This window comes from Eublepharis macularius, chromosome 3 (assembly GCF_028583425.1).
Source record: "Eublepharis macularius isolate TG4126 chromosome 3, MPM_Emac_v1.0, whole genome shotgun sequence".
NCBI classification, from domain to species: domain Eukaryota; kingdom Metazoa; phylum Chordata; class Lepidosauria; order Squamata; family Eublepharidae; genus Eublepharis; species Eublepharis macularius.
In genome coordinates, this window is record NC_072792.1 from 185,459,471 (window position 1) to 185,484,794 (window position 25,324).

A 25,324-nucleotide genomic window follows, 5' to 3' on the forward strand; every position below is an offset into this window, starting at 1 on the left:
CATAAGCGTTTGAGAGCCACAGCTCTCTTTGTCAAATGCATCTGACTAAGAGAGCTGTGACTCTTGAAAGCTTATGCTACAGTAAAGTTGGTTAGTCTTAAAGGTGCTACTGGACTCTTTACAACAGTATGGGTTGGATGCTATGGATCTGTTCTGCTCATGGCTGTGCACTCCTTGGGTGCTACAGTTGCAAGAACCTCAACAATCAACAGAAGGGCTCCTTCCACCAGAGGAAAGCACCGCCATTCCTAGAGCGGTCCGAGGGGTTCATTTTCCCTGATATATCCTATGGAGCCCCATTGCTTGGGAAGGACCACATCGAGCGCCTGAGGTGGGTGAATAGGTATGGGGGCTGCAAAACCCAACAGAGAGGGGGCTTGAAAAAGTAGCCTGAGATTTCTGGCCTCCAGGTAAGAGCATTCCGTACTCTCCGCTAGAGACAAAAAGCCACGAGAGTTTATCTTCAGCAAGGTCTCGACTACCAGTTCGCCTGCTCAGCCTCTGGACAAAGAAGGCCAGCCGCGTTACCTATTCCGGACGATCCCAAGAAGAGGAACACCAGCGGATGCTCTTCGTCGTACCAGCCATTTTCCTTTCTCCGGATGGCTGCAATTGAAACACAACAAAAAAAACAAAAGGAAAGGGGTTATATATCTGAGCGTGTAAAAAAGGGAAAGGCAAATAAATCAATGACACAACAGCAAGTATAATTATCACTAAGTATACACTATGTTTTACTGCTCTCTGCCCACTCAAAGTCCTCGCTACCATTAGAGCTACCTAATTTGATTAGCCGGCAAGGCCCCCAGAGATACCTAATCAGGTTAGCATGGATTTGGAAAGCTGCCCAGAGCAGATTTCGGATAAAGTTTTCCAGGATGTGCACTCAGGGTTGCCAGGGAAACAGAACGGTGGACGGACACTGAACGAACCAGAAAAGGACCCACTGGGTAGGTGGGGAGGGGCGGAGTTCAGGGGAGGGAGGGATGCAAGGGGTGCAACATCTCTCCAGCTTGTAAACGTTACCTTTTGTGCACAAAACCCTGGCAAGGAGAAGTTTGCTATTTCTTTTCTGCTAGCGGGAAGGAAGGTTCGAATTCAAGGTCACGGAAGCCTTGAACAGATGTGCAAGCAACCATAAGCACTAAGGGAAGAATGCAGAGGGGCAGCCAGGGAATAAGAGAGAGATTTTGGTAAACCAGATCCGCCCCCCTAAAGAGAAACAAAAAACCTCCGCTATAAGACAGCAGCATTTAAAAAGCTGGGTGGGTCAGCCCCAGCCCCTGCCCATCTGTCCGGGGGCACTTTTCGATCATGCGGACATGCCCACCGTTGGTATGAGCCACCACCGTAGTCAGTTTAAATTGCACCACATCTAAACAACAAGAAAGGGATGTGCACAAAAACAAACAGGAGAACACCTCTTAGGCACGAATCACACTTATGAACACACGAAGCTGCCGCCTTCTACCGAGACAGCCAATCGGTCTATCAAGGACAGTGTGGTCTATAATGACCGTCTCTTTTCTTTTCTGGAGATATGGGAAACCACAGCCCCGACTCCTTGTTCTTTTTCATAATCAAAAACAAGAATCCATTTGATTGAGGAAGGGGGTAATGAGCATTACAAATCGTAACTGATTCGGCGAACCACGCTCTGTGGCCCTTTTCACACTACACACCTGCTTCCGGGACATCGCGAAACGTCGCGCAAAAAATGTGGAAGATAGCGTCTTCTCGTGAGAGTTTTGCGCGATGTCACGCAAAACTCTTGCGAGAAGGCGCTATCTTCCACAGTTTTTGTGCTACATTTCGCGATGTCCCGGAAGCAGGTGTGTAGTATGAAAAGGGCCTATGTCTGTTTCTTGATCGGGGGACGACTTGCACGAGGTCTACTCGCCATAAGGTTATAGATCCAGAGGAGTTAGCCGTGTTAGTCTGTAGTTGCAAAATAGTAAAGAGTCCAGTAGCACCTTTAAGACTAACCAACTTTATTGGCGATGCATCCGACGAAGAGAGCTGTAGTTCTCTAAAGCTTACGCTACAATAAAGTTGGTTAGTCTTAAAGGTGCTACTGGACTCTTTACTATTTCACCACACGGTGACTCTTCTGGGTGGCATGGCGAAGCAACCCCCGGAATGTGCCAACGCACGTTCTGATCGTGATTCCTCAAGCCCAGGAAAATGTTTAAGAACAGGTTTCAGTCAGGACGCAGAGATCTGCCGTCCCATTCTGCGCTGGAGCATTCAGAAAATCACTTTGCCACACCGAAGCCGCCCGGGAAAGCCAGCCCAGGAAGTGCTGGGAGCTTCAACCATTTTTTCCTTTCAGTGTGGAGGGTCAAGACTAACCTTATGCATTATTAAAAGTGCCTGGAAGAGGTCACCTGCAATTGATATTTGTTTATTGTCCGTCTTTCTCACTGAGATCCAAGGCAGATTACAACAGTGTGAGTGAAAATACAATATAACCCACAGCTAGGTCATACACTGAGCAAAAGACAATAATGGAAAGCTTCTGGATTATCTTTAAAATCAGAAGTTGCTACTGCAATCTAACGTTCTACCAATGTATCACCATGAATGCTGGAGTCCCAGCTTTCATTTTTTAAAAAAGCAAGTCTCTAGCCCATTCCAGAGTTGTAAGGGGAAAAGGCGAGGGCAGCACTTTCCCCCTTATAACTCCGCAATGAAAGGGACTAAAGATAAATTCGAGCCAACCCAGTTACACTTTCATAGGCCAGGACTCAGGTCAGGAGGAATACCTAAAAAGATGAGAGTGCTAACATCTGCCGAGCACCCCAAAACATCTAGAATACAGGGAGACACCATACATATATGCTGCAGATTCCAGGCCGGGCTATGCCTTCGCGCCTCTTATTTATTTACAATATTTCACATGCTTTTCTCCATAAAAAGGGACCTGAGGTGGTTTACAGCAGGCCCTTAAAATTCACAACTGTATATCCAAAAAAGATAAACATAGAAAAGAGCAAGAGGGGAAAGAGTCATTTAAATGTTCACTTATTGTACTAGAACGTTGCTGTCCCTTCCCTGCACCCTGTGGAGGATCCACAACCAGTGTGCAGACACCCAGGGAGGGAGAGGAGAGGCGCCTTTTTCAATGGCCAGCATCTCTGTGTCAAGGGATCTCATGGGACAGGCTGAGAAAGGGCCTCTGCTAACCAGAGAACGCAAGACTGGGTTAGATGGACTCATGGGCCAACCTGAAGGTTTTTGTGCCACTGGTAGATTAGGATACCCAAATCAGGATTGGGCTATCATGGTGAGAGATCATGGAGATGGCTGAATTGCAACTGATAAGCGCAAGACAATAACATCCCCCTGGACTGAATTGAGACATTGGCTTCCTGTCCCATTACCAATGCTGATTCCTCCACAACCCACTACCCCTCTGCATACCCCACCCTATCCAATCACGCCTGCCTTTGTCATTCACCGGTTATCGTCATTGGGCTTCTACAATCACTCCACTCTCCAAGATATAAGGACAGATGGACTCACATTCCAGCTGTATCTGAAGAAGTGAGCTGTGGCTCAGGAAAGCTCCTACCCTACCACAAATGTTGTGAGTCTTATAGGTGCTACTGGCCTCTTGCTCTTTTCTACTTCATGGAGAGAGAGAGTCACACCTGCCCTAAGGGCCTTCCCGAGTACCAGGCACCATTTCCGGTCTTAGGCTTGCCAGCTTCCAGGTGGTGGCTGGAGATCTCCTGGAATTACAACTGATCTCCAGGCCACAGAGATCAGTTCCCCTGAAGCAAATGGCTGCTTTGTAGGGTGGATTCTATGGAATCATTCCATGCTGAGGTCCTTTTCCTCCCCAAACCCTGCCTTCTCCAGGTTTCACCCCCAAATCTCCAGGAATTTCCCAACTTGGAGCTGACAACCCTATCCTGTCTGGTCCTCTTTCTTCTGCTGCATCTCTTAGAGGATTAGTCTAGCTGTATCCATCATAAAAGCATTCTGTGATCGTTTGCACGTCCCCCCAAAAGGGAGGCACAGAAAACTAAATACACGATGCTGAGAGTTCACCCATAAGGCTGCTCTTTAAAATTCTGCACAGACCAGCCCCGGGCAGCCCTTGTCAGAGGTCAGAGGGCCCAGAGATGCAACATATTGCGTTTGACAGAAGCACCGCCTAAAAGTAGGCAGAACGCCAAGCTTTAAAGGAAAGACAAGCAAAGATACTGTTTTTCGGAGAACAGAATGGAATAATGGAAGCAGAAAGGCAGACAGAGCGGAAAATGAAGAGCACCCCCCGAATTGCGGGGTGTCTCAAAGGGCAGCTGTGCTCCTGCCAGAATACGGCGACATCGGGGACGGTGGGGTCAGAAGCGCCCGTGACCAGTAAAGTCCAGAGCAGGACTGGGGAGCCCTGCAAGACCTTCTGGCAGCGCAAGAACAAGCAACTCCCTGCTGACGAGCACGTGCAAGATGCAACCAAGGAGCAGGATGTGATCCATCTGCAGACGTTACTATCTGGCGTGGAACTGGGTTTGTGAAGAAACTCAGACTTCCCTTATTTTTAAAGCGAGCAAACGCTCAGCCCTTACAAATCACAGGGGTAGTAGAAAAGAGCAAGAGTCCAGTAGCACCTAGAAGACTAACAACATTTGTGGTAGGGTCTGAGCATTTGTGAGCCACAGCTCACTTCTTCAGCTGTATCTGAAGAAGTGAGCTGTGACTCACAAAAGCTTAACCTACCACAATTTTTGTCAGTCTTATAGGTGCTACTGGACTCTTGCTCTTTTCTACTGATATAGACAGACAAACACGGCTACCAAAATTTTTGTCAGTCTTATAGGTGCTACTGGACTCCTGCTCTTTTCTACTGCTACAGATTGACACGGCTACTCATCTTGATCTAAACCACCGGGGTGTGAATGCTACCTTTGGCCCAGTCCTGCCTACTCTGCCCGACAGTGGTCTCCAGAGACTTAGAGAAACACTTTCCATGCACCTGCTGCCACTGAACCAGGAGCCCCCCTAATAAACATATCTGGGAGACCCAGGTTCGAATCCCCACTCTGCCATGAAAACTTGTTGGGGGACCTTGGGCCTCCGAGTGAGCTTCAGGGCCAACTGGAGTCTCGAATTCAGGATTCCTCATTCCCAGTCTAGCACTCCAACCACTGCACCGCACCGGACCACATAATAAATATTTATTTTCAGGATGCATATATAGCCTAGCGTGTGTGTGTGTGTGGTGCCCTCAAGTCATAGCTGACTTATGGCGACCCCTGGTGGGGTTTTCATGGCAAGAGCTGAGCCAGTAGGATATGGGAGACCTAGGTTCATTCAGTCTCTCTTCCTCTCTCTCACACAACTCCCATTACAGTGATCTCATCTTTACTTTCCCCACTTCTCTCGGCCCTGGCTCCCTATCTGTAAAATGGGCCTAAGAGAGACCTACTTTGCAGGGCTGTTGTGAGCCAGAACAGCAAAGCCTTTTAAAGCACTGCATGGTGTTTCTGTTTGGCCACAAATGAGGGGCACGTGAGAAAAGAGAACAAAGGCACCCAGCGAAGAAACCCTCCACACTGAGACAGGAAGGCTAAAACGTCAGTTAGCAACGCAGCCAGCCCCGGCTGACGTGGCGTTTCAGGTGCTGAATGCCTTTAACGTCCTTTTATATGGCCGCATCATTAATTTTTCATCCCTGGCCTCAATGGTTGGGGCAGGGGAAATGCACCCCCCCCCCAAAGTTATATGCCTCTCACAGCAGTGAAATGTTGTGGGGAGCCTCGGCAAGGCATTCCCCTCCCCCCAAAAAACTCCACTGGAAGCAAGCGTGGTTCCTGGGAGCAAAAAAGAGATGACCCCCCACATCCCCGTTCCTAGCCCTGGCTTTATGTTTCCATCCGTACCCGTGAAGACGCAGCTCCGGGTCTCCAAGAGGCCCTTTCAGCTGGCTATTGAACTGATAAATTCACTGTATTACTTTACACAAATCAATACCTCAGCAGTTATCAGGGGTTGACGTGGCCAAAATTGGTTTCAGCCAATTTGTGAGCGTAATAAATGTCCATTTATCAAATCAATTCATTCTGTGGGGCTTCTTGGGCCGAGTGTGCCTGCGATACCAAAGGAGTGACGTCCTTCGGGCATGAACCGAGGACCAGCCTGGCGCTTGTGAGCCAACGTGTTGGCATTCATGGAGCTGGCCTGGCTTTGCCCCCTTCTCTGATTTGCTTGCTCGTGGCCCTGGCAGTTAATGGGTTGAGACCAAATGGGTCTTTGAAGGTGAGGCGGTGCAAGGTCAGTGTGCCAGTTAAGGACCAGACAGACCCAAATTCCAATCCCTGCTCACCTCTGACGCTCGCTGGGTGACATTGGGCCAGCCTAACCTACCTTGCAGGGTTGTTGTGAGGATAAAACTGGGGTGGGGAGAATATGTAATGCCTCCTTGGTGGAAAGGTGACATAAAAATCTACTATACATACAACGAAAGCTGACCTGGAAATCTGCTGGTCGCCCAGCCCCCCCTACCCAGTTGCTAAAATGACTTGGGATTCATACCAAACATTGAACATGGCGACATGCATCTTCCAAACAGAACGCAACAGGTGTGACTGCAAATTGCTGCCCTCTTGATCTACGACTGCTCTCAGTTCAAAGGGAAGGAAATACGCTCCCCCTTCAAGGGAGCTCACTTCTGATACAGCAGTGGATGGGGCGGAGGGGAGATGCAGCTCAGCTCCTCCTGGGCTCCTGCTCGGTGGTTGGGCACAAGAGGATCCTCCCATGTTCTCAGATGGAGAAGAGCTCTCCTGGTCTACTGTCATGCTGGAGCGTGACCACGTGGCAAGGCTCTGACACGGATGGGAGGCCATGAAAACAGGGCTTCACACACCGTCATGGCAAGGTCGCTGGAACGCAGAGTAAAAGGCCCGGCCTCTCCAAACATTTCTGAGGCCAGCCAAGGTGGCTCTCGTTCCTCTTCCGCCCACGGAAGGCCCCACCGGAGGCAGAACTGTGATCCTCTAGGACTCCCCCCTTTCACTTCCACTAGCATGGGAAGGGGCACACAGACTAAGTGGCTCCGGCACTGGACCTGGGGCACAGAGAACCTTCCTCTGCCCGGAAGTGTACCGCATGCATCTGGCAAGGCCAAGCCTGAACAGCACCCCAAATGGGAGACCAGAAGGGCCGGGCTAGAAATGGACCAAGGAGAGCAGGGGGTGCCAGGGAAGGACACCTCTCCATATTCAGCAAGTCGGGGATGGAGTGGCAGCGGCGGCAGCAGCAACGTCCCGGGCAGGTCCCAGCTTCCCAGCACAACGTCCCGAGGCAGTCAAGGCGGAGCGCCTGGTCCCGGGTAATTCGATCAAGGGCGCTGGCAGGAAGGCAGCTGCTCTCGCCACCACCTGTGTCTGAGAGGGGCTCTGCCCATTAATCAAAGCTGCCCAATTAGCCCCCGCTGCTGCCTTCAGGCACAGCCGTGCTCTAAATGGGGCGCACACGTGGCAAGGCTCATCCTCTCCGCTCCCTCCCTCCCTCCGTCCTGTGAAGAAACAACATCCAGAGACCTTCCTTTACTGCACGGCTGCGACTTGACAGGCTGGGAGTTTTGCCCGTCAGATTTTAGCATCTGGGCTCTCGGATGCTTTTAAAACACTGTTCAGTTTCTCGGCCAAGAAGCTTAAATATTGCACGGATATACACATTCTAAATGTTGTTGTAATGTTTTAGTATCTGTCATTTGCTGTCTTGGGGACCCTCTATTAGGGATGGAAAAGTGACATACAAATGCTTTAAACAAGCAAAGAAATAAGTAGGTGAGGGCAGAATCTAGGGGCCAAGTGCTGGCAAATGATGGCAGTTTCAGAAGTGGTGAGGTGAGCCTTCTCCATTTCCCTCACCCCGCCCTGCTCTCCTGTTCCATGCCAGTAACCCCCAAGTGCTCCTTCCCCTCGACTGCTTCCTCTTTGGGCAGGCAGCCTAACCTAAGGAGGGGACCACGAACAGTCCCCAGTCGGCCAGTACCAGAGATTTGTATCCTCTGCCATCTCCTCATCCCAAATGCAACTGTATGCCGGGAAATGCCACCTGACGTTAGTTCGACCTACGAGCAAGGTCTTGGTTCTGCACTTACGCCAGCTTAGGGCACTTATCAAGGGATAAGTACTATGATTATCATGCATTATGCAAATCTATCACATTTGCATATCGGCTTCTTTTTCGTAATTTGATTGTGCTTGTCCTGGCTTTTTAAAGACTAACCAACGTTACTGAGGCATAAGCTTTCGAGAACCACAGCTCTCTTCGTCAGATGCATCTGACGAAGAGAGCTGTGGTTCTCGAAAGCTTATGCCTCAGTAACGTTGGTTAGTCTTAAAGGTGCTACTGGACTTTTTACTGTTTTGCAACTACAGACTAACATGGCTAACTCCTCTGGAGGGACAAAGATCCAAATGAATACAGAAAGGGTGGGTGATCTACAGGTGGCCTGCTAAGCCCCCTTCTGGCTGCCACAAGTTAATGAGCATCACCCACGTGCTTCTAAGGGAAGCCCAAAGGACTAGAAACGCTTCCCACCCCTAAATGAAGGCTTGACACTGTCTGGAAGTTGAATTATGTGCAGATTGTGAAAAACACAGACGCAACGATTATCTGTTCTTCCACGAGCTGCCGTCTCTTTGCCTAGCAGCCCATGACCAAGGGCAGCTGATGTGTTCCTGAACAACCTCTTGTGCATTTAATGGCTGATGGTTACAAGAGGCAGACCCGGTCCTCAGGGCAGGGCTTTCAATTTTAGAGCCCTCTCTGACGGTGGAAGCAGATCTGAACTCTTACTCAAATTACTGCAAAGTCGCCCGGCTCACAGCAGCAGACCACTTGCGCAAACTGTTGAAAGTACGAGAGAGAGGAAGGAATGAGCGTCCATCACAACGCGCCTAGAGCTGGTTTCCATCTTGCTGTTCTGGGTACTCCTCTCCCTGTTCAATCCATCCCTTTTAATGGTCTCATGAATGCAAGAGGGGGAGATTTCAGCACCAGGAGTCTGACAAAGAGTTTTAATATTCTTTATTTACTACACACCGTGCTCTGAGCGTCAGAGAAGTGGAAAGAGCTTTGTTATCTTTCCTTCCGAAGGCAGCCAGAGGTTTCAGAGATCTCTGCTTCAGAATGCAATCTGCCTCCCATCTCTGCTTTGGGATACAGCTTGCCTTTCTGGCAGAGGAAACTCACTCTAGGTCCCGTGTGGGTTTTTTGTGGGTGTCAGGGATGCTCCTACAGCACACGTGCTCACAGAGCCCACAACTCGTACTTTGTTTCTGACCTCTCGTGGGACAAAGATCACTTTGATAACAGCTTATGCTACAGTAAATCTGTACATATACTTTTGATGTGTTTATACTATAACGTGTGTGTATAGTGTCATCAAGTAACAAATACACAGCAGTTAGCCCTGTTAGTCTGTAGTTGCAAAATAGTAAAAAGGCCAGTACCCGCCTTTAAGACTAACCAACTTTATTGAGGCATAAGCTTTCGAGAACCACAGCTCTCTTCGTCAGATGCATCATCAGCTTTCGAGAACCACAGCTCTGTATTGTTGAAGGCTTTCACGGCCGGAGAACGATGGTTGTTGTGGGTTTTCCAGGCTGTATTGCTGTGGTCTTGGCATTGTCGTTCCTGACGTTTTGCCAGCAGCTGTGGCTGGCATCTTCAGAGGTGTAGCACCAAAAGACAGAGATCTCTCAGTGTCACAGTGTGGAGATCCCTGTCTTTTGGTGCTACACCTCTGAAGATGCCAGCCACAGCTGCTGGCGAAACGTCAGGAACGACAATGCCAAGACCACAGCAATACAGCCCGGAAAACCCACAACAACCAACCACAACTCTCTTCGTCAGATGCATCATGCTGGACTTTTTACTATCAAGTTACAACTGACTTATGGCGACCCCAGCAAGGGGCTGTCAAGGCAAGTGAGGAGCAGAGGGGGGTTGCCATTGCCTTCCTCTGCAGAGTCTTCCTCGGGGATCTCCCATCCGAGTACCGACCCTGCTTAGCTTCCGAGATCTGACAAGATCAGGCTATACCGTGCTGCCTCCCCTCTCTTTATACTGTAATATCATATGGTGATTTTTGTAGTATATATTTTGTAGTCTAAACCTATTTTGGTTGAACTGGTGTATTTTGCGATTTTTCTAAATGAAGCACATGCTACAGAAATCTGCCTGTCCTTCAAGTGCCTGTTTTTCCTGCAACAGACGTAACGCAGCTATCCCTGTCTGACGTAACGTTTTCCGTGCGTAGAAGAACAAGCATGAGAAAGATTGCATCAGCGTGCAAAACCAGTGCCCGAGTGAATTTTACAGGCAAGTTCTGTGAACAGAAGCCCCTCAGAACCCAGCCTCTCTCTTCTGCAACATCCAGGAAAGCGTTTCATTCTTACATTAAACACAGCCGGGCGTGACTCAATAGCAGCGTCCCTGTTCTGCATGCAGACAAACTAGGGTTCAATGTCTGCAACTCTAGCTCAAGGCCCTCGGACAGGCACCAGGCCCGGGAGATCCCCCTTCTTGCCCGAAATTTCGGAGAGCCCTCCCAAGTGCAGCAGGTCGTACTGGGCCTGTGTCATAACTGGCAGCTTTGCATGACACCAGGAGCTGCTCTACAATAAAAAGCTGCCAGGGAAGGTTTGGGACCCTTAAAAAGGTGAGGCCGGGAATGCTTTGGGGGCCACAATCACATGCTACAGCGTGACCATTTCGGGTTGGTGGGAGATACAGCTGGCCCGTTTGCCAGATGGCCTTTCCTGGCCACTGAAAACCAGACCGCCTCCCTACTTCCTATTTCCAGAAGCCATCTTCCCCCATCCCTGCACTGGAAAAAAACAACCCCGCCCCGTATGAAGCAATTCTGCACTCCTGAATAAATATCTATCCTGTTTCTTCCCATTTAGCTCAAGGCAGTCTCCATGTAACTGGATTTCTGGCATTGTCCCGTATTTTTCCCTCTGCTAATATCACGGCAAGAAACTTATTCCTCCAAAACAGAGATAAGTTTTTCAAAGGTGAAATCTTGAGCTCTGCAGCGCGCTCAGGACACAGCACGTACTTTACTGTACATGCACACTTCTGTTTCAACGAAGTAAGACGCAGGCCGTCCTATTCTTGTTCCAGATACCTGTTCTTTGCTTCTCAGAGGGCTCTGTGAAACAGCAGGCTAATCGAACTGGACGGACTCTTACCCGCTCCCACAGTTGCTATGGCACTCTCCTGGCCAATGATATGTTCTCGGAGCCTCTGCTCCAGGGGAAACCGCCGCCGTTCCTCTATTTCTCTCTTGCGCTGCTCTTCCTGGAACTGCGGGAAGGAGGAGGAGGATATCAGCACCAGCTTCTTAAAAAACATATTCTAACGGCCATTATACGCCGTCTGAACAGAGGACACGAAACCCACACAGCAAGCGTGCTCACAACACAAGATTCTTCACAATCTGCTTTGAGATGTAACGGAGAGATTAATGTTAAAGCCCCAGTGCTTCAGAATGGCCTTGGGGAGAGGTAAAGCATAGAGGCGTAAGTGACTAATATGGCCTCTAGCAGATTATAAACCATATAATTAATATCAATAGATATAATATGTGTCTAGGCCCAGATGGGAGAAGCATCCGAGAATGATAAGAAAGTCCAACTAAACAAGGAACTGAGTATCTAGTTCAAAGACCGGGTGGGTTGGTTGGGGTCCCACAGACAGTCATGTGTATGAAAAAAGAACGTGATCACTTTTTTTTTATATTCTTGGTAATGATGATTAAATATAGGAGAAATGTGTTCACATGGCATTTATGTTTGTTTGGAGAGATGAGTATCAATAACTTTGTATGGTGTTTGAAAGTACAAGATAATTAGCTAACAATGTGAGTGATGGTTGGTAGATGATTTTGAAAACTTATAAATACAGGAAACAAAAATCATCCAGAGTGTCTTCTTTGAACATGTTCCTTGCCTTGTGAACCAGCTTACTTTTGGGCAAGATAAAATGCCTCCTGGAATCACACTCCTGTTACGATCTATACAGAATCAGTGGACGGTACTATCTTATTCTTTTAAGAGCAACATTCGGGTTCAGTAGCACCTTGAAGACCAACATGGCTACCCTCTAAAAATATTAAGTTAGTTAACATCAAATATATAGTTAATTATGTTTTATGTTTTAATATTTAATTAATTAATTAATATCATTTATAGTCCGCCTTTCTCACTGAGACTCAAGGCGGATTACATTGTGCGAGAGTACAACCAGTAGGAAGGACATTTATAAAAACAACAACAACAACATTCGATTTATATACCGCCCTTCAGGACAATTTAATGCTCACACAGAGCTGTTTACAAAGTGTGTTATTATTTATTTATCACATTACATTTCTAGACCGCCCTCCCCGTCAGACGGGCTCAGGGCGGTGTAACAACCAACAATTTACAACATACAATTTAAAACAATAAAAACATCATGAACAAACATTTAAAACGTTTTCCTGTATACAATAAAATTTCTCAATGGCAGATATGAATATTATTATTCAGCATTTTCAATGCAGGGCCTGGGTCTGACAACATGCCCTGCATCAGACTTTGCGAGCTCCTGCATGGGTGGCGAGACGTTCTTAATCTGCTCTGAGCCGGCTTGTGGGGTGAGTGGAATATAAATCAAAATAAATAAATAAATAAAAGTAAAATATAATGATAAACATATAAATGGAAGCAATATTAAATGGAAGCAGTGATTCTCTAGTACTATTTTTTACCTGCGCACTATATGCCAAGCACATCGTTGAGGTGTCCCTCTTGCCAGGAAATAAATGGTCTGATACGGGAAAGCTAACAAGACGACTTGGGATGCTAAATGGCACGCCTATACCCGAATCAGGCCAGACCAGTCAGTCAAGACAATGGGACTCCCCCAAACAACGAGCCTGAACCATCTCACGGGCAGAAGCAATTTTTAAGGACTGCAGGCTCTGCCGCCACATGCTCAAGATCCATGCTCAAGACCGGAGGATTCAAAATAGGCAACACATGCTTGGTCACAGATAGAGGCTGCTACACACACGCACACTCACGCACACACGTGAACTGACAGATGCTAATTTTCTGCACTTCCCACCTTTTCTAATCAAGCTGATTACATTTTGCACCATACCTCTGACTTCTGACCCTTCTTGGTAACACCCCTCCCAGCCTCTGAACTGGGTAGAAGAGATGGATCTTCATTCTTACTTGTATCTGATGAAGTGAGATGTAACTCATGAACGCTTACCCCCCGAAAATTTTTGTTGGTCTTTAAGGTGCCTCTGGATTCTGCTACCGGATACTAACACGGCTTCCCACAGTTAACTGACGTGGAATTCATGGTGGCCACCATCTGGTGGCTTTTAAAAAGTGTTTTGCCAGATTAATGGAGGCGAGAGAGATCTACTGGTGGTTAGTTTAATTTTTAAATTTATTTTACTCCATGCATACCCTGCCATTCTCCCCGTTGGGGACCCAAAGCAGCTTCTATCATTCTCTCCTCCATTTTATCCTCCCTACAACCCTGTGAGGAAGGAGGCTGTGACTAGGCCAAGGTCACCCAGCGAGCTTCCAAGACAAGAGCGGGGATTGAACCTAGGTCTCCCAGATCCTCTAAATACTACACCACACTAGCTCTCTTCTGGGTTACTGCCCAAAACAGCTGCGATGCAATGGGATTCCCAGGGGCAGTTTGCAAGATGCACAGAGCAAAGTGATTTCTTTCCTTCCAGGATGGGTTCCGAGATGCTTCCTTCTCTTACCTCCCCGCAAGAGCAACCTGATACTGTGGCTTCATCCAAGTACCAGTACAGAGAGAATCACGAGAGTCAATAGCCAAAAGATACTGTATATCGTGACATACTAACTAAACAATAAATCGATTTTTAAATATAAATGCCTTATTATTTGTAATAAATATTTTCTTATACACACAAACTGCCTTCAATATATATTGTTACACGCAAACTTCCCACCACAATGGCTGTACAACAAGTGCTAATGCATACGTAAACATGAAGTTCTATGAACAATCATTAAAGTGCTAATAAGGCAAGATAAAAGGCATATTCAGCAGCAATTCAAAGCATAAAGTTCATTGGAGAAATGCCAGGTACAGCACAAAAGGTGTCGATGGAAGGACCATCTGACGGGTGGACCGCTTCACTTTCTTAATCCCGTTTCCGTTCTTTATCAAAGATGGTTGAAGAGCCAATGCCAATTTCAAGTTCGAAAAGCCTTTACAAAAGTACATATGAACAGTTGAAACATAATAAATCATCATAAATTCATAATATACAGTTAATTAATACATACTCACAAGCCATTCATGTATTGACTAGAAACAAAGCCCATTGTGGGGAAAAATACAACAGGCTCTAGAAAGGGAGAGCGGGCAGGCAAGCATTCCCTCCTCCTCCGTCACTGATCCCAGCGGGTGAAGGAGGGGGGTGGGCATTGCCACCTGCTCCGCACCTGATCTCAGCAACATGAAGGGGTGGGTGGTGGGCTTTGCTGCCTGCTGCATGCCTGATACAGGTCAGGTAAAGGGGGACAGGCATTGCCACCTGCTCCGCTTCTGATCCCAGCCGGGTGAAAGGAAAACGGGCATGGCCTTAAGCTCTGTGCCTGATTACGGCTGGGTGAAGGGGGATAGGCATTGCTGCCTGCCCCAAGCTTGATCCCAGCTGGGTGAAGAGGGGTGGGCACTGCCACCTGTTACCTGCTGGGTGAATGAAGGAGCCGGCATTACCTGCTGCTACTTGTCTGATCCTGACAGGCAAAGGCGGGTGGTGGGCTTTGCTGCGTGCTCTTCTCCTGGTCCCAACTGAGTGAAGAGGGTGTGGGCATTGCCACCTTCTCAGCTCCTGATTCCAGCAGGTTGAAGGTGGGTGGACATTGCTGCCTGCTCAGTGCCTTATTCCAGTAGGTTGAAGGGGGTGGGCATTGCCACCTGCTCCACTTCTTATCCTGACTGGCTGAAGGGCAGAAGGGAATTGCCTCCTGTTCTGTGCCTGATCCCACCCAGGTGATAGATCCAGAGGAGTTAGCCGTGTTAGTCTGTTGTAGCAAAATCAAAAAGAGTCCAGTAGCACCTTTAAGACTAACCAACTTTATTGTAGCATCACAGTTCTCTTCGTCAGATGCATGGAGGGCAAGAAGAAACTGGTCAGGTATAGAGGAGGAGAGGGGAGGGCGGAGTAGATGCAAACAGCTCCTTCTGATATGGAGATCAGTTTGCTTCTGTAAAGGAAATCGGTTACTTTTGATAATGAGATAACCATTCATAGTCCCTATTCAATCCCAGCCTGACTGAGTCCAATTTACATATGAATTCCAATTCAGCAGCTTCCCGCTGGATTTTGTTTTTGAAAGGTTTCTGTTGAACTACAGCGACCTTTAAGTCCTTGATGGGATGTCCTGGTAGATGCAAGTGTTCTCCCACTGGTTTCTGGACGTTGCCATTTCTAATGTCAGATTTGTGTCCATTTATTCTTTTGCGCAGAGGTTGGCTGGTTTGTCCCCTTCTCTGATTTGCCGGCTCGTGGCCCTGGCAGTTAAGTGTAATCATTGTTAATGTTCAAGCCCCTGGGCACTAAGGTGTTAAATCTGTAGCTCCAAACGGACTCTTTTCTATGTAGATCTATGTCAATTGCCTCCAGGTTTTTTTTTCTTTTGGAGTATACACTGCCATGCATTTTAAATCCATTTCATTATGTCCTGCCTCCATAAAATGATTAACCATCTTCAACCATCTTTGATAAAGAACGGAAACGGGATTAAGAAAGTGAAGCGGTCCGCCCGTCAGATGGTCCTTCCACCTACCCCCTTTGTGCTGTACCTGGCAGTTCTCCTATGAACTTTATGTTTTGAATTGCTGCTGAAGATGCCTTTTATCTTGCCTTATTAGCACTTTAATGATTGTTCATAGGACTCCACGTATGCACTAGCACTTTTTGTACAGCCATTGTGGTGGGAAGTTTGCGTGCAATGGTTTATACTGAAGGCAGTTTGTGTGGATTCATCCAAGCCAGTGCTCAGCCACTAAAGGGGCTCAACGCTGTTAAAGGAGAGACATGTGCAAGCTGCCCTTCCTTCCGAATGACGACAAGCAGCCTCGTGGCTGGGAGGAGGAGGACGGGGGGCCTCAGGGAGTGGGGGAGGCTATGACCAGCCCCAGAACTGAGCTCCAGAACCTTTCATTTTTGAAATGATGCGTGCGGCACACCTTGGAAGGCCAGCTGTCATGGAGGACACAGCAGGGGAAGGCGGTAGCCTGCGGAGTTCCTGGACTCCTCTAGCCAGCTGCTGTGGAAAACAGGATGTTAGACTAGGCAGACCCTCGATCCGATCCAGCAAGGGCACGTTACATTCTTTTCTTGCAAGACTGTTGTGGAAAGCAAGTTACACAAGGTGGGAATCTGCCCTTGGGGTGTGCTACATCCAGGCCCAAGCCCTACCACAGGCATGCTCCGAGAGCGCCGTGGCAGCAGCGTAAGCAGCAGAAATGGCATGGGAGGAGCGCGTTGCTCCTCTGGCTTAGAAAGACAACAAAACACACCAACCGGCCAGTGCTTTTTCTGCCGTGTTAGTGACCTTGACAGAAGTTTTTAAAAAAATAAATAGCAAACAATCCAATTTTGGCTGCTGCTATCAGTCTAGTGTGTAACTGAGACACCCCATCAGTCGTGATGCTTCTATATGGAGCAATAACTTCCCGGCCGATCCCAGCGGAACGACACTTGCGGGACGGCATCCAGAGCGTCAATGGTGGAGCTCCCTGAGGCTCTGTATATATCACCGACCTCAAACTACTCCAGCCCCATCTATACATCTCTGTCTTTCTAAATATATAGGCCAATTCTTTTTCCCCCCTGCCTTTTTTTTTTTACATTTCGAAAATAAAAGAATACATAAAAGCTGCTCTGTCATAATATAAATGATCGGATGTGACCGAAGGGCAGACAGAGGGAGCTACATAAAAAAGCTAACTGATCGGTGAGGACGAGAGGGGGGGTCTCTGAGAAAGCGTCCTCTCCGGGGGCCTTCGGGAGCGCCAGGAGTATAAAGGAATCGGCTGCTTGCAAAACTCAGACAATGAAACTGACAAAACAGAGACAAAGGGTGAGTTTCTTTGTACAATGTGCAACCAACCTGTGGAACTCATGGCTACAGGATGCTGCAATGGCAACAGACCTATCTGGCTTAGGCTACAATTCAATGCATGTTTATCTGGGAGCAATCCCAGTATGACATATCTCCCCCCCCCCCCCCGCCTCAATCTTGGGAAGATTTTCAAAGCGAAGAAGCTCAGCGGATCATGGTTCAGTGTATAATCAACTTTTTGCAAAGACGCTGAGAATGCAATCTCCTTTGTGATACAGGGGAAGGAGCTTCTTATGAAAGATCATCTAATCCCTTCACCTTTAAGACAATTTTAATAAAGGGAAAGGGGCTGTGGACGATAGCACAGTACGTACTATCGGTTGCTGTATGCGTGAACCTACTATGCAATGTATTGTTGATGGTTGTTGTGGATTTTCCAGGCTGTACAGCCGTGGTCTTGGCAATGCCTACTATGCAATGCCTGCACCATTTAATATGCCCAGTTAATACTTACGCTTCGGTTTCAGGTTTTTGCAACCTTAATCCTATTAACACTGTTAACTGGATGCCCCATCCTGTTGATTTACTCTGCGTAATTCGCCTTAACTCTCTGTGAGAAAGGCAGACTATAAATAAAATATCAAACAAACAAACACACCTAGCAATAAAATGCTCTGTGAAGAAGCATCAAGCACTTATTTATTTAGTATCTTTTAACATTTATGTCATAAGGAAGGGAGGGATCTTTTAGTGAGATCCACCAGAACACCCTAAACTCAAAAGACACCCACCCAGCCTTTTCTTGAAAGCCTCCAATCTTTGTGTTCGGTGGCACCTGAGAGACCAACCAGATTTCCAGAGTGTAAGCTTTCAAGAGTCACAGCTCCGTTCTTCAGACAGGAGTCCTCTCGTGTCTGAAAAAGAGCGCTCTGCCTCTCGAAAGCTCAGACTCTGGAAATCTGGTTGGTCTCTCAGGTGCCGCTGGACTCCAATCCTGCTGTGCTACTGCAGACCAACACGGCTGCCCACCTAAAACTTCAATCTCTGTGCAACTCTCTGCCAACTGATTGCTCCTATCTTGACCCCACATCTACTCTCTGCTGCTTTTCCGCCCATTATTCTACTCCTGTTCTCTACTCCTTGGTGGTCAACATGCATGAATGCTCTGGTCGCTTTGAGACAAATATTTATTTTTATATGACATATTTAACTTGCCTTTCCCCTGTTAAAGACTCAAGAGACCAGTCCATCGCTAACCTTCTGCAGAGAAAAAGAGTCTTCCCTTTCGCTCTTGGTAGTATAAAGTGTCCAGGGCAGAACCGATCCACTGGACCTTTAGTGTTGGCTTCCAGATGAGACAGGCATCACATTCGTCAATCTACCTAGAATCCGGCTAATTGAGGCAGGCAGCAGATGCTACCGCCAGTCACCCGGGAATGGAAAAATACCACCAGCAGGTTCCTTATTGGAGCTGTTGCCACTGCCTGACACTCGGAGAAAGATCTTGGAGTTCTGTGCAGGCTCAAGGGTACCGTGGCCAATGAGCCACAGGTCTCCTGACTTCAGTCTGAAGAGCAGGTCTTCCAGTCCTAAGGAGACAGACAAACGGCTTTCTCTCCACAAGGGCAAGGCCTATGATAACTCAGAATTGTATGCAGGCAACATGCTTTTTGCGTACGCTGAGATCCGGCATCAAACACTGACCTTGTAAAACAGGAGGGAGGAAACCCTGGTCTGGCTTCCATAGGGTGTCAAAGGACAGGCCCCCGGTGAGGTAGCAGGAGGTGTGTGTGTGTTGAGGCCCAAGACCACTCATTACACACACACACACCCAGCTTAAACTGCAAAAAGTCCTCAAAACAAGGCAAGGGGGAAGGAAACTCTGCAAGAGCTGACAACAATGGTGTGAGCCCAATATTAAGCCAGAGCAGCAGACCTCAAAGACTTTGAGCGGAACCACAAGTGACAAAAGGCACAGGGTGGACACTTGTCTGCTTCCCTCAAGTTTTGATGGGAAATGTAGGCAGCTTGGCAGAATGTTGGACAAGTGACAGTTGAAAAGTCCATTGGACAGCAGTCAGAGAGCCAAGCTGCAAGACCAGGATGCCTACATTTCCCATCAAAACTTGAGGGAAGCTGACAAGTGTCCAACCTGTGCCTTTTGTCACTTGTAGTTCCGCTCTTTGTGACAGTCCATTGGTGAGACTGTAGTTGCTCAGAAGAGAAACTAGCCGCTAATCTGCTCCCCATGGAGTCTGGGGTTTATGCCACCAGGCCAAAATCTAAGCCCCCAGGAGCAGCCCCCTGGCTGGACCCGTTCGAACTGAGGGCTGCCCCCGGGAAGAGGAAGGCCTGGACTTCAGCCACCACTTCGAAACCTCCCTGTTGCTCTCAGGAAGGAACTGGGGGCCCAAGTCAACCCTCAGACCTAGAGAGGAAGCCCCACCCTGGCTACTCACCACCAACCGCCAGGACAACCATCGCACCATCATCTGCTCCCTATTTCCCACGTGCTTCACCACTGAGGAATGCCACAGAGACGTCAGCAGGCTTCCCTCCCAAAGCCAACGCCTGCTCTTCCACCTATGCCTCAAGCAGAGCCCTGCGAGCCCTTTCAATGGCAGCAGCGCGACGTGCCACCATGGAAGCCCTGCGGTGTGTGCTGCTTTCAGAGCAGATCTGGGGTACAGGTGTAAGAAATAACTAAAGAATCTGGCTACGAGCTTCCGACCCGGTTGCTTCACTCCTTCCTATGACCATTCACAAGAGCAACACATGTCTGACACCGGCGTGGGGGAGAGCGTTCCTAAAAAGAAACAGAATTCACATATGGAAATGCCTTGCTGCTTTGTCACCGGAGTATGTAAATAAAATCGATGGGATGTGTCTACCCTGTTAATAGTGCCACCAATTCATTCTCCAGCAGTGATTAAAATGGGCAATAAATTCTCAAAGACTCTCGGTGGGCTCCAGGCAGGAAAGCAGGGCTTGCAAACCCTCTACCACCGCATCCCTCCCAGCTGTATATTCATCACGAAGGAGCTCGGAAGACCGCCAGGCGTTATGCGCACACCAACACAAACCCAGAGCACTGCTCCCACCCAGCCACACCTAACTGTGCACGGTGTCCCTCTTTCTCCGCTGCAGCATGTGTCATGTGTTGGTCTAGCCACCGAAGGGAAGCTTCGCTGGATGGCAGAATGACTCCAGAGGACTGTTAAACTTCACTCAGTTCTCTCTCCCCTCCTTTTAGAGATCTAAGTCTGTGGCTCCTGACATGCCCTTCATAAAATTTTTAAGCAGCTGTCCAGGAGGCCACAACTCATTCCAAGAGGCATTCCAAGTGCCACACGCTCAAAACAATACCCACAGATCAGCCATCAAGGGGCCTGCCCTGAGCAGCCAGCAAGAATGCCTCTCTAAAGGTGCCGTTGCCATTCATGTGCAGCGACAGCCAGGCTGCCTATTGCAGCTGCAGCTGGCACTCAACAGCGCCTGAAGCACAACTCTCTGCCAGCTTTGCATCCAAGTTGCACAAATGGGGTGGGCGCTTATTTCTTTACCCTACGGATAGTTATGCCTTTCTCACTGAGACTCGTGCCAGATTGCACAGTGAAAGGCGATGTAATTAACAGGATGCAGCATTTCATAAGGAACGTAACGTGACTAGGATTACAGCAAGCTGAAACAAGCATTGAATGAGACATGTCACACAGAACGCAGACACGATGCAGAAAAATGGTGCTACACCAATAGAAAATAATGCACAGGCTGCAGGATATTCATGTATTCATTTACGTTATTTATACTTCTGTGTCCTGTACACAGTGGTATAGTCCACAGTCCCTATTACCTTTACAGAAATGTTCTCCTGAACAATTTTGTTTTACATAGTTTGCAGAATAGTAAAGAGTCCAGTCGCACCTTTAAGACTAACCAACTTTATTGTAGCATAAGCTTTCGAGAACCACAGCTCTTTTTGTCAGATGCATCTGACGAAGAGAGCTGTGGCTCTCAAAAGCTTATGCTACAATAAAGTTGGTTAGTCTTAAAGGTGCGACTGGACTCTTTACTATTTTGCGACTACAGGCTAACGCAGCTAACTCCTCTGGATCTATGACCACAGTTTGCAGAAAGACAGAAGTGTGGGAGCATTCCTGACCTCCTCAGACACACCATTCCACATGGTGGGGGCCACAACAGATAATACGCACATGTCCAAGCAGTTGTTGATCTTCCTCATTTGCCAGGTGGCCCTGCTCGGGGGAGCGAAGCTGTTGGGGTGGAGCATAGGAACATGTGCGTGGGAGGTAGTTGTGAATTTCCTGCAATGTGCAGGGAGTTAGCCTACATGGCCCTAGAGGTCCCTTCCAACCCTATGATAGGGGGAGAAGCAGTCCTGGCGATATGGGGGACCAAGGCCATGAAGGGGAATAGTCAATCTGAACTGAACCCAGTGGCTGAAGGGCAGCCAATGGTGTGACGGCAGGATAAGCACATCCTGATAATCCTCGAGCTGTGGCATTCTGCACCAGCCGGAGCCTCTGAGTTTTTTGATAGGAAAACTATATAGAGTACACTACAGTAGTCTAGTCTCAATGTTATCGTGGCACGGATTCAGGCGGCCAGATCGGCAAAGTCAAGATACGGAAAAGATTTCAGATCTGAAATCTACCCTAAAACAACAACGACAATAACAACAACAACATCCAATTTATATACCGCCCTTCAGGACAACTTAATGCCCACTCAGAACAGTTTACAAAGTATGCTATTATTATCCCACAACCGGGTTCATTGAGAAATGGCTCCCATTTCTTGAGCACATTACCAAAGAGGATAGCCTGCCCCAAAACCTAGTCTATCTGAAACTCTTATATCTATAAAATTTAGCTGTCTTTTAACCGTATGAGAGATCTAAGGTTACTCTTTGTTGTGTGCAATGTCCAGCTGTGGAGTACATGCTGACATCTTTAACAGAATGTTACTGCTCATCTCCCTCTCATTTGCAACTTGTTGTGTTCGCTTCAATTTAATATGTTTAATTGGCTCTGATAATGTGACCCATCCGTAATTCGTTCTCAGTTATATTGTAACTCATATGAAACATCAAAAATAAAATTTGAAAAAAAAATGTTTAAAAAAAAGGCGGGGGGGGGGGCATTTTCCAGGCTAAACTGAGTTGGAAAAAAGCATTTTTTTTGCAGCCGCACTAACTTGCTTCTCTAGCACTAATGTTGGATCCCGGATAGTACCGAAGCTTGTAATCGACTCAGCAAGGATCAATTCAACTCCATGGAAAGTGGCAAGTACATGAATGAAGCATCCGAGGCAGGAGAATGGATTGTATCCCACCTCTACGCTCAGTATTCAAAGCTATTCCTATACAATGTAGAGGCAGCCTTACATGTTTCTTGGCCGCATCTGTTTACGGAGAAGTATTGCTGAAAACCCTCTTCTAAAGGTGTTTTTCAGAAGTCACAGAACAATTTCAACAACTTCTCGAAGGCCATCCTCAAAGGCCCGTTTTACGACCACTCTCATAACACGGAATCCAGGCACACCCACCTTTGTTTGAGAAGCTGTCAAGAGCTTCATGACCTCTCCTTCTCGGGCATAATCCACGGCTGTGTGCCCCATTTCATTTCTCTGCAGGGGACTGGCACCTGAAAAGGAAGAAGAGGCACTCAACCCATGGGACAGAAGAAGGCGGCTGGCCGGGCACGCAGCTCTCGCGGCCTCTGAGCTATCTGACACCCTCTTTAACCTTTGCTCTCGTTGGGGCTTGGCTCAGAAAGGGACAAGGGGCTACCAGTGGCGAGCCGTACAGATGTCAGAGGACAAAACAAAAGGGGGACCTCACCGGAAACAATGGACTTTGGCAAGGAAAAGCTGTTCCGAGGACGGGGCATGTGAAAGTGAGCCAGAAATGAAAGCTTCGCCCTGCAGGCCGACAACGCTCCTGTGGATTGACCATAGCTACAATTTGATTCGGTGCATTTTGCTCATGGCCTCAGCGGTTGCAAAACACAGTTGTGGGGCTGCCACTACCCCAAACGGCAACATATGATGGCAGAACAAGAGCGGCTCAGTGCAGGGCGTGGAGAAAGAAGAGGACTCTTGGGGTGGAGATCTGCACTTCAGCATTAAAAAAACTCACTTCTGTGTGCAGCCATGAACTACCACACCCGACAGACGCACATAGGGAGGCCATTCCCTTGCAATGGTCCCAGACATGGCTGCATCCAAACGAAACAGAAATCTTGCAGCTCCTTCAAGCTTTCATGGACTAGAGCCCATCAGAGGCCTCAAGACACCTGCTTATCCTTGTAAAGAGACCAGGATGAAGAAGAAAAGGAAACCAGCTCTTTCTGCTCAGGGTAACAAAATCAGTGCTGGGCTACCTCCATAAGCCCTCCCCCACTTGAAACAGTGCCTGTTCCCAGCTCTCGTGGCTGAAAGGAGTTCTCTGCAAAGACAAAAGAGGAGGTTCAAGGTTCAGTCTCAGCCCCTCTCGTCAAATATCTCACGCAACAGGTTGCTGAGAAAGACTCCTCTCTGCACCAGTCCCCGGCATGCTGCCGCCACAGTAGAAGTAGTTATTCGCACTGCAGAGAATGTCCAGATTGAAACCAAAGATGGGCTGCAATCCGAAGCGGACTTGCTCAGAAGTCAGTGGCAGGTCTCCTTTTGGAGTCAACACTGAGGAAGGGCTGGGAGTTGCAGAGAAGCCTGGATGGGTGGGACTTGGGTTACCCAAGGCCCTTGCTGTGACAAAGCAGAAAAAGGAAAACGGGCTCCAAATTTCAACGGCTGTGTATACTCCTAAAGGGCAAGGTCTGATGCAGTGGCCAGAGCGCTGGGCTACGAGCGGGAAGACCCAGGACCAAATCCCCAGGTTGCCATGAAGCCTGTTGGCTGGTCTGGGGCCATTTAGACTGACCTACTTTACAGGGCTGTTGTGATGGTAAAATGGAGAAGGGAGACACACCTCAGCTAGCCAGAAGGCGTTGGCAGGTGAGGTTCACAAGGGCCTGGCTCAGCTCAAGGCAGCTAGCCTGCTTTGTTAAGTTCTGAAGTTACAAGGCTGGCTGAGGCCAGGAAGCGAAACTCATTTCCATGGCAAAATTTTGATGTGTGCCGAGCAGAACTTTAAATTCCTAAATCACAATAATAAGGCTGTATCTAAATCGTATCCTGCTCCTTCCCCCCAGGAGTTCAGGGCGTACATTTCCATCCCTCCCCATCTTAAAACTTTCACAACGGGCCTGGGAGGTAGGTTAGGCAGGGAGACAGTGACCAGCCGAAGGTTGGCCAGTGAGCATCACGGCCGAGCCCGGGGGCGGGGGGGCGGGGGGGATACAAGCCCAGGTCTCTCTAGCCCCCGGCTCTCTGAAACGGCACTGCGCTGTCACGCTGCCGAGACTTCAACAGAGACTGGGAAGCCAGTGAGAGACAGAGAGAGAAATTAGCCATCTCCAGGATCCAGCGTAAGGGATCTATATTTGCTTACAGAATGAAAAATGTGCTCCATAAACATCCGACACAGAGTAATTTCTGCTGTAAGGCTTGTCGCATCCAATAAAGAATATGATCGGGACAGGTGAGAGAGTATACTGCCGGCCCCGGCCACTCAGTGTCTTTTAAAGAGACAGCACCACAATCCCTTCCCCGGCTCTTTTGTTGCAAAGCGGTTCGCCTCCTTTCAAAGAGGAGGAGAGAAAGTTTTCAGGGTGCCCCCATCGGAGGGCATCCCCCAGGCTGGCTTCCCCCCCTCAAATTTCCCCTCTTAGATCTATTAATAATGGCTAACCAATATAGGTCTAATCCCCTGTTAATGGCTTTGACGACTTGACTAATTGCTGCAATAATTGATAGAACCAGACTTGTACAACCGGTCGATTTTCACCTCCGGTACCTACGGCAATAAAATATTATGCTTTAATAAATAACCGGGTGTCAGGCCGCTGGGCAAAGGCAGTACAGAGGTGGCCTCTGGTTCCTTTGGAGCCCTGGCCTGACCCCAGACCTTCCACTCCGCAGGGGCAGTTGCCCCCAGGAGCAGGGCCCTCTGCGTGCAGCAGCAGTCCGGGGCCAGCTCTTGTGATCCTGCTGAGAGGGCGCCAACCTCGCAGCATCCCGATGGCAGGCAATTTGTCACCTCCCACTGG

The 25,324-nt window shown here is 48.3% G+C and overlaps 1 protein-coding gene across 2 annotated transcripts in view; it reads right to left on the reverse strand.

Annotated features, from left to right (window-relative positions):
- The window catches only part of CLPB (ClpB family mitochondrial disaggregase), a 90,885-nt gene that overhangs the window by 20,432 nt on the left and 45,129 nt on the right, over window positions 1–25,324 (reverse strand). For both annotated transcript variants that reach the window (XM_054975095.1, XM_054975094.1), the window contains exons 6-8: window positions 22,722–22,819; window positions 11,223–11,337; window positions 529–606 (exon numbers count right to left, since the gene is read on the reverse strand). In XM_054975095.1, coding sequence (XP_054831070.1) covers window positions 529–606; window positions 11,223–11,337; window positions 22,722–22,819 — 291 coding nt within the window. The remainder of the gene's footprint in view (window positions 1–528; window positions 607–11,222; window positions 11,338–22,721; window positions 22,820–25,324) is intronic.